This window comes from Ranitomeya variabilis, chromosome 1 (genome assembly GCF_051348905.1).
Source record: "Ranitomeya variabilis isolate aRanVar5 chromosome 1, aRanVar5.hap1, whole genome shotgun sequence".
Lineage (NCBI taxonomy): Eukaryota > Metazoa > Chordata > Amphibia > Anura > Dendrobatidae > Ranitomeya > Ranitomeya variabilis.
Window position 1 is genome coordinate 1,116,094,442 of NC_135232.1, and position 17,306 is coordinate 1,116,111,747.

The 17,306-nt window shown below is 44.1% G+C and overlaps 1 protein-coding gene across 3 annotated transcripts in view; it reads left to right on the top strand.

Moving 5' to 3' along the window:
* Positions 1–17,306, top strand: part of CTBP1 (C-terminal binding protein 1) — a 571,211-nt gene that overhangs the window by 288,123 nt on the left and 265,782 nt on the right. For all 3 annotated transcript variants that reach the window (XM_077280210.1, XM_077280212.1, XM_077280213.1), the window contains exon 3: positions 7,596–7,694. In XM_077280210.1, the coding sequence (XP_077136325.1) occupies positions 7,596–7,694 (99 nt within the window). The remainder of the gene's footprint in view (positions 1–7,595; positions 7,695–17,306) is intronic.

The following is a 17,306-nucleotide window of genomic DNA, read 5'->3' on the forward strand; positions in this document are numbered from 1 at the left end:
TAGAGTTTTCTCTGCCCCACACCAGCAGGGATGCTGACAATAACCTCTTTGTTGCCCTATATTATCTTTTGGTGAAGCCAACCCCCAACGCCATGTACCAATTTGGAATTGTTAAATAAACCAAAGAATTGGAGAGTGCTATACAACATAGTTAAAAAATATTTAAAAAAATTATTAACATAATTTCATTGACATATTATATATTAGACATAATAAAGGTTTCAACAAGGACAGAGAGCCTAGTAAAGAGCCAAAAAACTGAGATGGACAAACAGCCAGTGTGCAATCACAGTGGATAGTGGTAAGAGATCCACATATTAGAAAATATAGTTAGTAGTAATAATGAAAACTATATTAACCCTGGTGATACCAGGTGAAAAAGTAAGGAGGTAGCTCCTTGTGACCTAACTTTCATGTGCAAGTGCAATTGATGGAGTTGTAAATCAAAATAATATTGTGGTTGGTGTCCTCCAGGATGCGGCGCAGTCCCAACCCGCGTTTCACGGTAGCTTTTTCACAGGGAGTATTTTTGTCAGAGTTTGCTTTGTTGCCCTAACAGCTAAATATATTATATAGTTGTTACTTAGTGGTCCTCTGTGTCATGGGACTGTTGCAGGATATCCCAGAGCTAGGGGCTCCTTGCTTATCTATAAAACTATGGGTGCTCTAACCATCCCTGCTTCCGGATTACTTCTGATGGTGAAGACGCCAGGGCCAGGTGCCTGGCTGAGCTCCTAAATCAGCTCTTATCTGTCTCAGGGAAGTGGGGAGTTGTAGTGTAGAAGAATACACAAACCAGACTAACAAGGGAAGATGTACAGGGATAAATGAAAATACCAATCATACAAATATGCACTCACAGACAACAGAGTGGAACAGAGGGACGCAAAGGAAGAAAAAAACAAATAGGAGAGGATGAGGATATGCACACAGACAAATCACCAAGCAACAGTCTTCTAAAAAACACTCCAAACGCCTCCTCAAAAGACCAACACCTCCAACGAACCAGGCTGAAACATTATTCATACCTTGTGACCTTTTCCACTTTTTAATAAAATAAGAGAAAAAAACTTGACACTTTTTACCTAGTGAATGCATTTGTTTAAGCCTCTATTTTTCTGGATTGATAACAGAGAGAGAACGATGGCCCCAGGTACCATGTCTATACAGGGTATTGTAGTACACAGCATAGCCATTTGGAAGCCCTGTCATCCACATGAAAAGATTCCCCATGGGTGGCTCAGGGGAATAGATAAAAGACATTCCATTGACAGCAAGTGCTTGTTGGGCAAATGCCTGTGAGAAAAATGAGTCCCCTTCTAATACCTGAATAAGTCTCAGGTTAATGATAGAGGTGACAACAGGAACAATATAGAAGATGTTACGTACGAGGAAGATTCCCAAAACCCCTAGTCTGGATGAGCAGTTCCCTAGAAACACCCCAGGTGGCGCTGGTGCAGCATGATGGCTTAGATGGGGTGTAGTGATGTAGCAGAGCTGGGACAATGATGACTTATATAGCAAAGCTGGGACAGTGATGGATGATTTAGCAAAGCTGCAACAGTGATGCATGATGTAGCAGAGCTGGGACAGTGATGGCTGATGAAGCAGAGCTGTGACAGTGATGGCTGATGAAGCAGAGCTGTGACAGTGATGGCTGATGTAGCAGAGCTGGGACAGTGATGGATGATGTAGCAGAGCTGGGACAGTGATGGATGATGTAGCACAGCTGGGACAGTGATGGTTGATGTAGCAGAGCTGGGACAGTGATTGATGATGTAGCAGAGCTGGGACAGTGATGGATGATGTAGCAGAGCTGGGACAATAATGACTTATACAGCAAAGCTTGGACAGTGATGGATGATGTAGCAGAGCTGGGACAAAGATAGTTGATGTAGCAGAGCTGGGACAGTGATGGATGATGTAGCAGAGCTGGGACAGTGATGGCAGATGTAGCAGAGCAGAGCTGGGACAGTGATGGATGATGTAGCAGAGCTGGGACAATGATGGCTGATGTAGCAGAGCTGGGACAGTGATGGATGATGTGGCAGAGCTGGGACAATGATGACTTATATAGCAAAGCTGGGACAGTGATGGCTGATGTAGCAGAGCTGGGACAATGATGGCTGATGTAGCAGAGCTCGAACAGTGATGGATGATGTAGCAGAGCTGGGACAATGATGACTTATATAGCAAAGCTTGAACAGTGATGGATGATGTAGCAGAGCTGGGACAGTGATGGCTGATGTAGCAGAGCTGGGACAGTGATGGCTGATGTAGCAGAGCTGGGACAGTGATGGCTGATGTAGCAGAGCTGGGACAGTGATGGCTGATGTAGCAGAGCTGGGACAGTGATGGCTGATGTAGCAGAGCTGGGACAGTGATGGATGATGTAGCAGAGCTGGGACAGCGATGGATGATGTAGCAGAGCTGGGAAAGTGATGGATGATGTAGCAGAGCTGGGACAGTGATGGATGATGTAGCAGAGCTGGGACAGTGATGGATGATGTAGCAGAGCTGGGACAGTGATGGCTGATGTAGCAGAGCTGGGACAATGATGACTTATATAGCAAAGCTCAGACAGTGATGGCTGATGTAGCAGAGCTGGCCAAGCAAAGTATGACTAGTAGTGATGAGCGAATATACTGGTTACTGGAGATTTCTCGAGCACGCTCGGGTGTCCTCCGAGTATTTTTTAGTGCTCGGAGATTTAGTTTTCCTCACCTCAGCTGAATGATTTACATCTCTTAGCCAGCATATGTACATGTGGGGGTTGCCTGGTTGCTAGGGAATCCCCACATGTACTTATGCTGGCTAACAGATGTAAATCATTCAGCTGCAGCGATGAAAACTAAATCTCCGCACACTAAAAAATACTCGGAGGACCCCCGAGCGTGCTTGAGAAATCTCGAGTAACGAGTATATTCGCTCATCACCAATGACTAGTGGTGCTGGAACAATGATGTAACATATTTGGAACCACATTGTAGCAGAGTTGTAACAGAGGAAGCCCAGCATAATGTAATGGCAGAACACCAAGTACCTGAATACTCGGGATGATGGTGTAATTTGCGATGGCACCACCTTGATTCCCAGGAGAAGACTCGGGGCCCCAGCAGTGCTGGAACCTGAACAGGTGAGTCACAGAGAACTCTTCATACTGGCTTTGGAATCAAGGATTGACTTCCATATTGTGGATCCAAGCTGCACTCTTTGGTAGCAGCTGGGTTGACTTTTGATGTCATCTGAACCAGGTGACCTGAAGACTGGAGAAAACCTTCATGGGTTTATCTGGTGAACGCAAGTTATCAGTCACTGGTCTGGAGGATAGCGGAGATGCTGAAATCTTTTTGATAGAGCTGTGCAGAGGAAAAGTCACAGTACGTCTTAGGCCTCTTTCACACTTCAGTTGTTTGGCGTCAGTCTAAATCCGCCATTTTCCTCAAAAAACGGATTCTTTTTTTTTTTCGACGGATCCGTTTTTTTCCCCATAGACTTGCATTAGCGACGGATTGTGACGGATGGTCGTCCGTTCCATCCGTCATGCGACGGATCCATCAAAATTTGGCGGACGTCATCTAGACATTGATGGTCATTGCAACGTTTTTTGTCTGCGTTTAAATGGCGGATCGCGACGGATCCGTCGCGTCCGTCATTTCATAGAATGGCCACCTATGGGCGACGGATCCGTCGCGACCGTCATTTCGGCGGATCCGTCGCCCCAATCCGTTTTTTCAATTTTTTTCAATTGCGCATGCTCCAAAAAGTATATACAACCCCCGAGTAACGGATCTGTCAAAAATACGGATCCGTTACATCCGTTTTTTCAACTATTGTGACGGATCCGTCGATCCGTCATTATGTCGGAAGTGACTGATGCCAAAAAACTGAAGTGTGAAAGAAGCCTTACAGGAAAACTTTGAAATGTTGAGTAAAGTTACTTTGTTCTATGCAAAACTTTCTTGCGACTTTGTTACCTATGAGAAAGCATTAACCCCTTTGAGGGGCTCACCTGTTCCAATAGTAGGCATGGTAACAACATGTTCAGTAATGAAAGTTGCATCTTTACGTATAGAGCGTCCTCTAGAGGAAGCCGCCATTTATTTCCGTGTGCGACCAGTGAATTTGATAAATTTTGGAAAGGATGATTAGATTTGTTCTGCTAGAAACATTCTTGCTGAATTTCTGCTTTTGAAGGATGGAGAACCATTGTTTGTCAGATATCCACCAGTATCTGCCATTAGTCTTCTGGAAGACGAGGACAATCTGTACGTATCATAGAGGATAAATGGCTCACGAGGCCGAGGTGATGATTTCGTTCGTATGTATTCAAGGCATCAGGACAGGAGAGAGAAGAATCATTTTACACCGCACCTGACACACATGGAAGCTGCAGGGCGGAAGAGGTTCGTTCTGCACACAGATCAAAGATAATCAAAGAAAAGGAGGAAAGTGTGTTATATTTAGTTGGCAATGAAAGTGGTATCTTTCTGAGTTATGGTGGTCACAACTCCCTCACCTACCCCGTGTTTTGCCCGCCTGGGCTTATCCAGGGCTATTTACATTTTTTTTACTATGGGCCTAAGAACTAACAAGCAGGTAGCTGTAAATATCTGCCTCCTATGCCCCGGTGTCGATCTCGGCCAGCACAGAGGGCCGCTCCTTCCAGTGATTCAGTGGCTTCCACTGATGTCACGTCAACAGAGCAGCTTCTTCTCTTCTGCTGTGCTCCGTTGACAGGGCGTGACGTCATGCTGATTGACAGCCAGCTCTTTGCAGCCTAACTGCTGTCAATCAGCATCACGTAAGCAGTTATGTCCGGTCGACAGTACAGCCCAGAATTAGAAAACCTCTGTTGACGCTCTATTGACGGCGTGATGTGATGCTGATTGACAGCCAGCTCTTTGCAGCCTAACTGCTGTCAATCAGCATCACGTAAGCAGTTACGCCCGGTCGACAGAACAGCCCAGAATTAGAAAAGCTCTGTTGACAGGACATGATGTCATGCTGATTGACAGCCAGCTCTTTGCAGCCTAACTACTGTCAATCAGCATCACGTAAGCAGTTACGCCCGGTCGACAGAACAGCCCAGAATTAGAAAAGCTCTGTTGACAGGACATGATGTCATGCTGATTAACAGCCAGCTCTTTGCAGCCTAAATGCTGTCAATCAGCATCACTTAAGCAGTTACGCCTGGTTGACAGAACAGCCCAGAATTAGAAAAGCTCTGTTGACAGGACATGATGTCATGCTGATTGACAGCCAGCTCTGCAGCCTAACTGCTGTCAATCGGCATCATGTAAGCAGTTGGGCCCGGTCGACACAGCAGCCCAGAATTAGAAAAGCTCTGTTGACAGGACATGATGTCATGCTGATTGACAGCCAGCTCTGCAGCCTAACTGCTGTCAATCGGCATCATGTAAGCAGTTGGGCCCGGTCGACACAGCAGCCCAGAATTAGAAAAGCTCTGTTGACAGGACATGATGTCATGCTGATTGACAGCCAGCTCTGCAGCCTAACTGCTGTCAATCAGCATCATGTAAGCAGTTGGGCCCGGTCGACACAGCAGCCCAGAATTAGAAAAGCTCTGTTGACAGGACATGATGTCATGCTGATTGACAGCCAGCTCTGCAGCCTAACTGCTGTCAATCGGCATCATGTAAGCAGTTGGGCCCGGTCGACACAGCAGCCCAGAATTAGAAAAGCTCTGTTGACAGGACATGATGTCATGCTGATTGACAGCCAGCTCTGCAGCCTAACTGCTGTCAATCAGCATCATGTAAGCAGTTGGGCCCGGTCGACACAGCAGCCCAGAATTAGAAAAGCTCTGTTGACAGGGCATGATGTCATGCTGATTGACAGCCAGTTCTTTGCAGCCTTACTGCTGTCAATCAGCATCACGTAAGCAGTTAGGCCTTGTCGACACAACAGCCCAGAATTAGAAAAGCTCTGTTGATGTGGTGCAGCTGAATCATTGAAAGGAGTGGTTGGTGGCCACTCTGGTCCGGCGCCGGGTAGAACAGGCACATAGTTGCCTCTGTTAGCAACTATCAGCCTGTTAGTTTCTACGCCCATAGAAGAAAAGTAGAATAGTCCGGGACAACCTCTTTTAATGACTTTGAGAAGCTCATACCTGGACCAGCTTCTCCTCACATCCTTGTCCGGCCTAAAACGCCAAAGCCATGTGAGGTGACCCACGATAGTCCCAACATCTCACCTACCCTGCACTTTTGGGCTAGCGGGTCTGTAGGCTGGCTTGTTCTGCACAGACTTGACAACGGGGGTTGCAGAAGCAGGATAACCTAAAATGTCAAAGGCATCCGTTCTAGAGTAGAGTAAGTCAATGCAATTTTAAGAAATAGGATTATGAATGATAGGTGCAGAATTCAGAGTTAAAAAATATACCATAAAACTGAGTTTTTATTACGTATGCATTAAAAGACTACCTGATACTACATGGCCTGGCTTGTTAGGGGCCTGTTTGATCTGTCCCTTACTATTTAGTATTGACCTTCATGTTCTTTTGACTAAGGCTTTATCATGAGGATCTTAAAAGGGTCTGATATAGACCACAGGGCCTGATAGGGACCAGGATGCCAGCCTCCGCGGATCGGTAGGGCCTGGTAGGGATCCTAATGGGACAGACCCATTTAGCTACCCGTCAGGGTATAATGCCCAGTTTGGTTTTAAACAATTAGTTTTTTTAATTTTTTCCTTAAATGAGGACTTCTTTTAATGCATAATTAATAAAAGCTAATTTTTATGGTATATTATTTTCTGTGAACTCCAGTACAATGTATTTTACAGCCGGTGATGTAAAGCACTGTATTTTATATTGCATTCCTCTTTTGTGGCACTAGGTGGTGCCAGGATAACAGAAATTACCGCCATCTGGTGCCACTGAAATTATCTTAAAGGCAGACCCCTTCCTTTTTCAAACTCACGTGTCCTAGTCTATGTGTAGCAGTTGCTATTTTATTTCTAGCGATTTGCGGTTTTTTATGAATCTGTGCCAGCTGTAATGTGAATTAGCGCTACATTCACTGGCTGTACAGATCTGTCACTCTGGACAAGCAGAGCTGCAGTGTAAAGCATTGGGGAGAGACAAGAACAACAAGCTGATCTCTGATGAGGCAGAAGATACAGTTAAAAGTAATTTAGTCTTCAACAGATAATACTGCTAGGCAAAAAACGAGCAGGTAATATCCAGTATAATGTCATTTCTAGAATGTGATGTAGATCTTCTGTACTAATCAGTAATGAGAGCAATGTGAGGATATAGTCAGGATGTTTCACAGCAGCTGTAAAATGAGACTGGTCTATCAGCCAACCTTTCTGCTGACATCTAGTGGCCAACAGGAAAAGTGCAGGATAGGTAAAAATCTGAGACAGTTTTTCAGAAGGACTATAACTCTAAGCAGCTCTGACAACCTGTGGCTTTCAGATCATGCTGAGAGTTGTAGTTTCACCATTGGATTGTTGTAGGTTGTTGAACCCCTTCATTATGTTACGGTGGGTTCTGAGATTGAGGGAGCTAGTATATAGAATGCTGCTTGGTTAATAAATCCTCATAACCTCAAGGTTTTTTTTTGCAGCTCCATACCCTCTGGCTTGGAGGGCTCAGCATGCTCTGGCTCCTTCATCTGGAAGCAACACAACTCCTTGGCCAATGATGCGAAGTTCGCCCGAAGCAGGTAAATAATGGCTTCCTATTATATTCTTATGCTGTACGTATCACATCTAAGGAATATTTTGGGCTGTTTTTGGAACTTCCATATAAATTATATACCTATCTTTAAAAAAAATCCTGATTTTTCTGAGTTGTTATATTAGCTACTGCACTCCATAGCTCTTCCTGTCATTTTTCAGCTTGTGCGGTGTACACTGGGGGCAGGATCATCTCACTATCAGTACAGGCAGGATTAAATTGAGAGGTAGCTTCCTTGTTACAGAAACAACTTGCGATGGATCTTGGTCACCTCACTTTTTCTTCAGCAGATTGCTTCTTAGACTCTGAATAAAAAGGATATTGTTGTGTTCACGGCAGTTTGAAAGGAAGCTCCACCTTCAACTATCGTTTGCTATAAGCATCATTCAGACATAACATAACTATTGTTTGCTATAAGCATCATTCAGACGTTACTTTGTAACTATGCAACTATCGTTTGCTATAAGCACCATTCAGACTTTACATAGTAACTATGTAACTATCATTTGCTATATCTTGCAGAAAACTTGGCACTCAGGTAAATGTTGTAAGCAGATAATTTTATTTTGTGCAGGCAATCCAAAAATAAAGAAACGCTTTGATCCTACAATGAACTTCATCAGTCAGACAGATTGCAGTGTGCACAGGGTTACAGGCAGAAACAAACTCTCAGGATATTCAGCACATTCCACACATTGCTGCATTGTAGGACCAAAATGTTTCTTTATTTTTGGATTGCCTGCACAAAATAAAATTATCTGCTTACAATACTTAACTGAGTTTCAAGTTTTCTATAAGATTTACATGGGATAGAATCTTACTTGGGCACCATCCACAGGAATACCATAATTGCCATTTTTATCATTTGCTGTAGGCATCATTCAGACGTTATTTCTTTTTACTCTCATGCAAAAAAAGGACGGAGTTTCTTCAGTGTAATCAGAGTTTGGTCAGTGTCAGTTTTTATCACCAGAGTTTGATCAAAGTGTAATTAGATTTTTTCACATGAAAAAAAACTGATGAAGATTTCTCAACAGTCCAAGAAAAACAGGCTGAACATGGATGGCATCCAATTTTTGATGGACCTATTGACTTGCATTGGCAAGTTTGATCCTACAGTACACTCGGATGAATATGGGACATGTCTCTGTGCTCTTGTGCGGACCACTTAGTCAGAAGGAAAAAATGTGAACCGCTTCATAGACTATCAAAGGTACCAGTGGTATCTGTGAGAAACTGGCGTCTGAATGTGGCCTTATGGTCATCCACTTCTGCATCTTTGCAACATGAATTCATTATTCCTTTTATTTAATTTTTCGCTCAGTTCAGTGTTGTTGTTCGGAATCAAACAACAAATTCCATGTTCACTGATCTAGTCATCATATTGTATGGCTTTACACCTTGTTACATATATTTTGTATATGTGTGTTCAAGTGTTAAAAATGTGCTTTGACGTGTGATGAATTATACCTGTTTGTATATAACTGTTTTGGCCCTACCACTCATGATACGATTAAGGGCCACAATGGCTTGAAACGCATAATCGGATGATTTTTTTTTTTGTTCTCGTTGTGTACCGCTATGTCCGGAGCCCCTCCATGGTGTCCCCTACTCCCCCCATGCAGGGACTCCGGTTTACTCCCTGTTCCGGCCCTCACAGTCCTTGGCGGCTTCTGCTCCTTGCTACCTTGTCTGTGTGTGCGCACCGCAGTTCCCAGAGGCGCACCTAGTGCACGCGCTCCCCTGTCCTTAGAGGGGCAGAGCACGCATATACTAAATGCCCTCAGCTTGTTGTCGAGAGGCATTTAGCATAATTAGTACACCTGCCAGATGGATCCCAGCCAATTGCTGGGAGTCATACTGTATAAAAGACTACCTTTCCCTTAGGGAGAAGTGGAATCATTAGTGAGTAAGGTGCACTACTAGTGAGTTGTGAGGTCCCCTGGTCCCAATGCCACCAGTGTCCTGAACCTGTATTCCTGGTTCCGGTGTAGCCAGTCCTGTATCCGAAGTCCCCTCATCCCAGTGTGGGCAGTCATGTATCCAAAGTCTCCTGGTCCCAGAGCAGCCAGTCCTGTTCATGAAGTCCACAGGTCCCAGAGCAACAAGTACCTGAACATTGTCCCCTGGTCCTGGAGTGGAGCGGTCAGTGCATGAACCTCTTCCCCTGGTCTGTGAGCGTCCAAACCCTAATCCAGTATCCTAGACCATCGTGTCTGAACCGAGCCCGAATCTGTGTCAGTAACCGTTCTGAAGAGGTGCCAGAACTTACTAGTCTGAGCAAAGCCCTATTCAGTGTCAGCGGACCTGAGCTACAGAACCAGGTTCTGCCCAGGAGTGGTACCCTGATGGCTACAGGCCGCTCATTCTGTCTCCACCATCAGGAGCTCCAGTGAACGCCAGGTTGCCGCTTAGCTACGCCTCTTCCTGGGCAGGCCCGACCATGTGGCGTCGTTTTTCTTCCTGTTATACTGTCTCCATTGCTGGTTTTCCTGTCCTTGTTTCCGGGGTGAGCTGAATGCTTCCTTCATATCTTATTGTGTATAGTTATATATTTTTTTATATTTTCTTAAAATTAAGATCCAGACTAGACTTGCACTTCATGTTATGTACAGAAAACGCTTCGGTGTTTCAAAGAAAACATAGTTTGAAGACCCAGGGACTATGTGAGAAGTGAGACTAGTCCAGTGCCACCACCGTCCAGCTTCTCCCTGCACCGCTCTAGTTGATTGACACGACTCGGACTATGTGCAAACATGGGTGAGACTCATCAATCAAAGAGGTCCAGGAAGAAGTCAGTCAGTGGTTTCACTACACTAGTCTCTTGTCTCCCAACAGTCATCAAATTTTGTCGTTTCAGAGAAAAATATACCTGGTTGAAATCATGCTGCCAGGTTCTGGTTAATGCTTACAGTGGTTTGGACAGCATGAATCGAGTGACAGATTCCCTTTAAATTAGTCCTTGTCAGGCTCACTAGGCGAGGTGGGTCCTCAAAGCTCAAGGTCTGGCTGGTACACGGGCCATGGGCGTCATTACAGCAGGCAGAAGAAGCATGTGGGATACCAGAAGCTGCAGGCAGACAGGGGACAACTGGAAGACCGTAGGCAGATAGCAGAGGTACTTGAAACATCAAACTGGTAGCAGTGGTACTGGAAGCTGCAATCTGACTGGAGATGGCTGGGAAAACGCAGATAGGTAGAAGAAGTCCTGGAAGACTGGGAACAGGTAGAAAAGGTATTGGAAGCTGCAGACAGATTGTAGAAGTCTGGGAGACAACAGATAGTTAGCAGAGGTATGGAAGCTGCAGTCAGACAGGAGATGCCCGGGGGACCACAGATAGGTAGCAGAGGTATGGAAGCTGAAGGCAGACAGGAGACGTCCTGAAGACCACAGATAGGTAGCAGAGGTATAGAGGCTGCAGGCATACAGGAGATGTCCTGGAGCCCACAGACAGGTAGCAAAGGTGCTAGAAACTAGGCCATGGTGCACCAACAAACTGAGAGCCTTAATACCAAGACACAGGTGTGTGTTTGGTAGGCCTTATATAGGCCTAGGTAGATAATTACTTGGGAGCAGTCTGGGTTACTTGCAAAGCGCAATGTGGTGCACCACAAAGTTTAGCGGCCCAAGATATTGGATAAGTGTGTTCTCCTTTAGACTATGTGCCCACGTTGCAGAAATGCTGCTGAAATGTCCCTGCTGCGGGTAAAATGCATGCGAAATTCGCATGCATTTTCCCGCAAAACACAAGCGTTTTGCAAGTGTTTTTTTAGCTTGCAGAATGCGATTTGAAGCAACACTTGGAAAAGTGATTGACAGGTTAGTCACACAAGCATAGTGCTTGACAAGTGTGACCAACTTTTTACTATTGATGCTGCCTATGCAGCATCAATAGTAAAAGATAGAATGATAGAATGTTAAAAATAATAAAAAAAAATAAAAAATATGGTTATTCTCACCTTCCGACGGCCCCCAATCTCCTCAGCGGTGCTCCCGGTACGTTCCGTTCCCAGGGATGCTTTGCGCGAAGGACCTTTGTGACATCACGGTCGCGTGACCGCAACGTCATCCCAGGTGATTCGGGCAATGCATCCCTGGGAACGGAAGCCGCCGCGTGCACCGCTGAGAGCCGGGAGGACTCCGGGGGCCATCGGAAGGTACATCCCTATTTTTTATTTTAATTCTTTTTTTACTACAGGAATATTGTACCCAGGGCCTGAAGGAGAGGTTCCTCTTCTGCAAACCTGGGTACCTTTCCGCACATGAAGCACTCACTTTGCGCATGGTGGGCATAGCCACATGCGTAAAGTGAGCGTTTCAATGCAATCCTATGGCTGCGGAATCACCGCAATTCCGCAGAAATAATGAACATGCTGCGGATTTTACCGCTATGCGATTCCGCAGCATGGGCACAGCAACTGCGGAACCCCATAGGATTGCATGGGAAGGCGTTTTTTAAGCGTTTCTGCTGCGGCAAAAACGCATAAAAAATGCAACGTGGGCACACAGCCTTAAGAGGCAGTGTATATACATAATATATATATATATATATATATATATATATATATATATATATATATATATATATATATATATATATATATACACTGTATATATACACATATATATAAATGTATATGTACACACACGTCGTTCCTTCCATACAATGTTTTTTCTCCACAGAAAAGTTTGACTTAAGACTTTTAATTTGAAGTCAACCTCGTTCCCGGATTTTGCCCCTGGTAATCTTGGCATGGGGCTGTTTACCAGGGCACCAATCCAGTTGTTCATTTTATTGAAGGTGAATTGAACAAATAGAGGCAGCACATTCTGTAATGAATAGGAAATTGGATAGTCCCAATCTGCATGTGTAACCGACGAACTGCGGCTTTTGTTCCAAAGAAAACAGCTTAGAATAAAATGTAATTCATTATATGGATGAGACAGAAACCCTGCAAGTCCCTTATGAATGTCGCCTGATTGTCAAGTGCCAACCCGGGTATACATGGGCAAAGACCCAATGTGTGGTCATAAGGAAAGCGTCCAATTCTGTGGGGTCCCTCCGGAGACCACCAGGGGGAGCAACGCGCTGTGGTCTGGTTCAGCTCTCTGCTTTCTTACAGAATAATGTCCGACACCGATTTTGGAGAATTACGGTATTTCATGATTACAGTTTCCATTCCGATTCTGAAGGGAAAGTGTCATCTGAAAATGACTTTTTATTTAATTCAGGGGTTTTTTTTGTTTTTCTTTTTAATTTTGCAATATTTTTTTCTGTATCGAAAATAAATGAAATGTTCCAATATTCACCCTGACCACTGTTTTTTTTTTTTTCCTTAAACTACGTCTTCTTTCAGGAAATTTACACGTAGATTAGCAACGATGAGCAGACTGATTCTTTTGTATTGAAGCATCTAATGTGCGTGTGCAAATGTCAATGTACAGGAAGAGGAGGTCAACTGTGACATCGCCTATTGGGATTGGAGGTCTAAGGAGGTCAATGGCTTCACTCTTTACATAACTCCCATACACTTCAAACTACACAACAGGGCCTCTATGTGTCAGCTCTAGATGGCCAGGTGGGCTGTGTTTCAGAGGTGGAATGTAGACCCCCACCAACATTTTTGTCCAGTAGACCTCCACCAACTTTAAAGGGAATCTGTCAGTGGGTTTTTACTATGTAATCTGAAAGCAGCATGATGTAGGGGCAGAGTCCCTGATTCCAGCGATGCATTGCTTACTTGACTACTTGATGCAGTTTTAATAAAAACCTTGTTTTCTTTGAAGATGTAGCAGTGCTCGGAATGCTGAGCTGTGTATAACCCCGCCCACACTCCTGATTGGCAGCATTCTGCCAGTCAGTGTTGGGGGCGTGGTTACACAGATTAGCTGGACTGCCTGGCACATTACACCTAGTCATGCACTGATAATCTCCTGCTGATAAAACACTGATTGTATTGAAACTACAACACAGAATAATAAGTGATATATTGCATGAATCGGACTCTCTGCCCCTACATCATGCTGCTCTCATATTAAATAGCAAAAACCTGCTGACAGATTCTCTTTAATAGTGCCTTTCTCACCAATCCCATTCTATGGATTTGTAGGACCTGCCACTACCGATCAGCGGCTACTACCAGTCTCTTCTGCGGGTACACAATGGCAATCCCAAAGGTTCATCCCACTCCAGCCATGATGTGTGGACACATATGACCGCTGCAGGCGGTGACTGGCTGCAGAATTCTAACGTCAACACGTCATGTCATCGTTAGAGGCCCCCCCAAAAAAACAGAATAGGCGGCAGGAAGGTTAATGGCCAATCGGCAAACTCAAAAGTAAAAGAGGAACGTCCTGGCAAAGCAGTGTGAACCATCTGTGTTGGGCGGTCCGACGCCCTTCATCATCGGTGTCCGCTAATGGTTCGGCCCCAACCTGCCGGATCTGTCCGTTTGTGGGTGAGATTGTATAATCCTGCACCTTCTTGGTTCGGGACGTTGAAAATTTTTCTGGAAAAATCAGGACAGTCCCAACAAATTCAGGACTGTCGCTATATCTGCACCCTCTTCTTCAGCTTGTTTTTGCGTAATTACTCATGTCAGGTTTTTAGCCAAAATAGCGCGAGTAATTAAGAAAATAATGGTGAGGAATCCAGGTCACATCACGTCCCGGGATGAAGGGTACACCGCCCAGATGTGGAGTCCTTTGTTGTTTTCTATTGATGAGGAGAGAACAGAGTCTTATGTCTGCACCTCAGTCCCATTTATAGAAGCTTTACATCTATATATCTTTGTTTTTGCCTGTTTGGACCATTTTCATAGCACCAACAAGTTCTGTAGCGCTGTACAGTGATTCTTATCATTCACACGAGCTCCCTTCCCTGTTCATGCAGACTGACCGGCGGCACAATACCACCGCACCGCTGGCTGGTAAACGGTTCACTAAACTGTATCATTCACGGTGCACTGCCAAGAGGCGCTGCGAGTGCTGGTCACACCTAGAACCTATCGGTGTGTTTGGCAGATATGTGGAAACTTTCATATTCTAACCCAGAGCGCAGCGCTGCACCAACGCTTTCTACATTCCCCTAACACCAGGTCTTACTCCCATCCTGTCACATCTGTTCCTGTCCTTTCTATTTTGTCCATTTATTACTATCTTTTGCCTATTTACAATTTTCATTTTTTTAGTTTTTATTTACAATCATTATTTCTATCTTTATGTCTTGTTCCCCCAACTTCATCTCTCCACATGTTTTCCTTCCCCCCTTTCCATTTCTCTTCTGTTTTGACTTTTCAAGTTTCTTCCTAATTATCTCTTATCACTTGGTACTTCTTACTCTTACTTGCTCTTGGTTTATATTTTTCTACTCTCATAATATAAATTCTCTTCCTGTCTGAAATTCTACCTCTTCTTTTGCCTCAATTTTTTCACAACATCTCTTAATTTTCCAGTTTCCTTTTTCTGTCACTTCCCTTTTCACTTTTCCAGTATCTTCATCTTTTTCTCTTTTTCTTGTTTTATTTTTCTAGTATCTTCCTCTTTCTATCTCACTTTTTCAGTTTCTTCCTCTTTCTGTCACTTACTGTCTCACTATTCCATTGTCTTCCTCATTCTGTCTTTTTCCTGTCTCACTTTTCCAGTCTTTTCCACTTTGTCACTTCCTGTCTCACTTTTCCAGTCTCCTCCTTTTTCAGTCTCCTCCTATTTCTGTCTTTTCCTGTCTTACTTTTCCAGTCTGTTCCTCTTTTTCACTTCCTGTCTCAGTTTTACAGTCTCTTCCTCCTTCTTTTCCTGTTTCACTTTTTGCATTCTATTCCTCTTTCTGTTTTTTTCCTCATCTTTCAAGTCTCTTCCTCTTTCTTTTCTCTTTGTGTCTCACTTTTACTGTCTCTTCTACTTTCTGTCTATTCCTTTCACACTTTTCCAGTCTCTTTCTGTCTCACTTTTCCAGTCTCTTCTTCTTTCTGTCTCACTTTTACAGTCTATTCTTTTTCCTGCCTTTTGTCTCTTTTTTTCTAGTCTCCTCCTCTTTCTGTCTCTTCCAGTTTCACTCTCCCAGTCTCTTCTTATTTCTGTCACTTCTCATCTCACTTTTCTAGCCTCTTCCCTTTTCTGTCTCTTCCTGTCACACTTTTTCAGTCTCTCCCTCTTTCTGTTCTCACTTTTCTAGTCTCTTCCCATTTCTGTCTCTCTCTGTTTCACTTTCCTTGTCTCTCCCTTTTACTGTCACTTCTCATCTCACTTTTCCCGTCTCTTACTTTTTCTGTCGCTTTCTGGCTCACTTTTCCGATCTCTTCCTTTTTCTAGCTCTTACGGTCTCACTTTTCCAGTTTTTCCCTCTTTCTGTCTCACTTTTCCAGTCTCTTCACCTTTCTGTCGCTTCCTGTTTCACTGTCACGGTCTTTTCCTATCTCTTCCTGTCTCACTTTTCCAGTCTCTCCCTATTTCTATCTCTTCCTGTCTCACTTTTCCAGTCTCCCTCTTTCTGTCTCTTCCTTTCCCGCTTTTCTAGTCTCCATTCCCCCATCTTCTTTACCTCTCTCTGTCATTAGTTCAACTAGTACATTCTCTTCCCGTTTTACCTTTCTAGTCTTTTCTTTCCTATCACTGTCTTTTATTTCCCTTCCCTCCATCTTTTCTTATCTACCTATCTCAGTCCTTGCTTTACAGGTACTTTCTTTTTCTGTCTTTTGCTTCTCATTCTTTTATATTTTACGAACCTCAATCTCTTTCCAGTTTTCCCTCCGTCTTCCTCTCTAGTGCCCTCCCTGTGTCTTCCTCTCCCCTCTCTATCTATTTTTTTGGCTAGATGAGTTACCTATGTATACATATAAATTGCTCTGGCATCCTCATCTCTGCTTGTCCCTTCCACGACTGCACATAAAAGCTATTTATTTACATCCTCAGCGTGGAAAGAAAATCAATTTCACAGAAACAATGTAACAGTAGGTGGAGCCATTATCATGTCATTTTCTTTTGCATTATTTGTAAGGAGGAAAAATAATGGTTTTATCTCAAGGTTTTCACAACCTGCGGCACAATGGCTTTTTATGTACTTTTACTCGCTGCTGCTCTGCTAAGAATGGTACAAGCTTTTCCCTGCAGGCTTTTCACTTTTGGAGTCTTCTATGCAAAACGGTTCATATAACCCCTTGAATCCTGGACAGTAGACTGTTTCCAAATGTGATATACATACTATATATATATATATATTTTTTTTTTCAAGAACCAGATCTGCTCGTCACCTGTCAATAATATTGGCACTTCCGGCAGGAGCACGGATGTTGGTTTATTGGGCATTACCCATAAGATACCAGTAGTTGGGTGGCTGCTGAGTGTAAAGGTACCGTTACACTAAACGACTTACCAACGATCACGACCAGCGATTACAACCTGGCCGTGATCGTTGGTAAGTCGTTGTGTGGTCGCTGGGGAGCTGTCACACAGACAGCTCTCTCCAGCGACCAACGATCAGGGGAACGACTTCGGCATCGTTGAAACTGTCTTCAACGATGCCGAAGTCCCCCTGCAGCACCCGGGTAACCAGGGTAAACATCGGGTTACTAAGTGCAGGGCCGCGCTTAGTTACCCGAT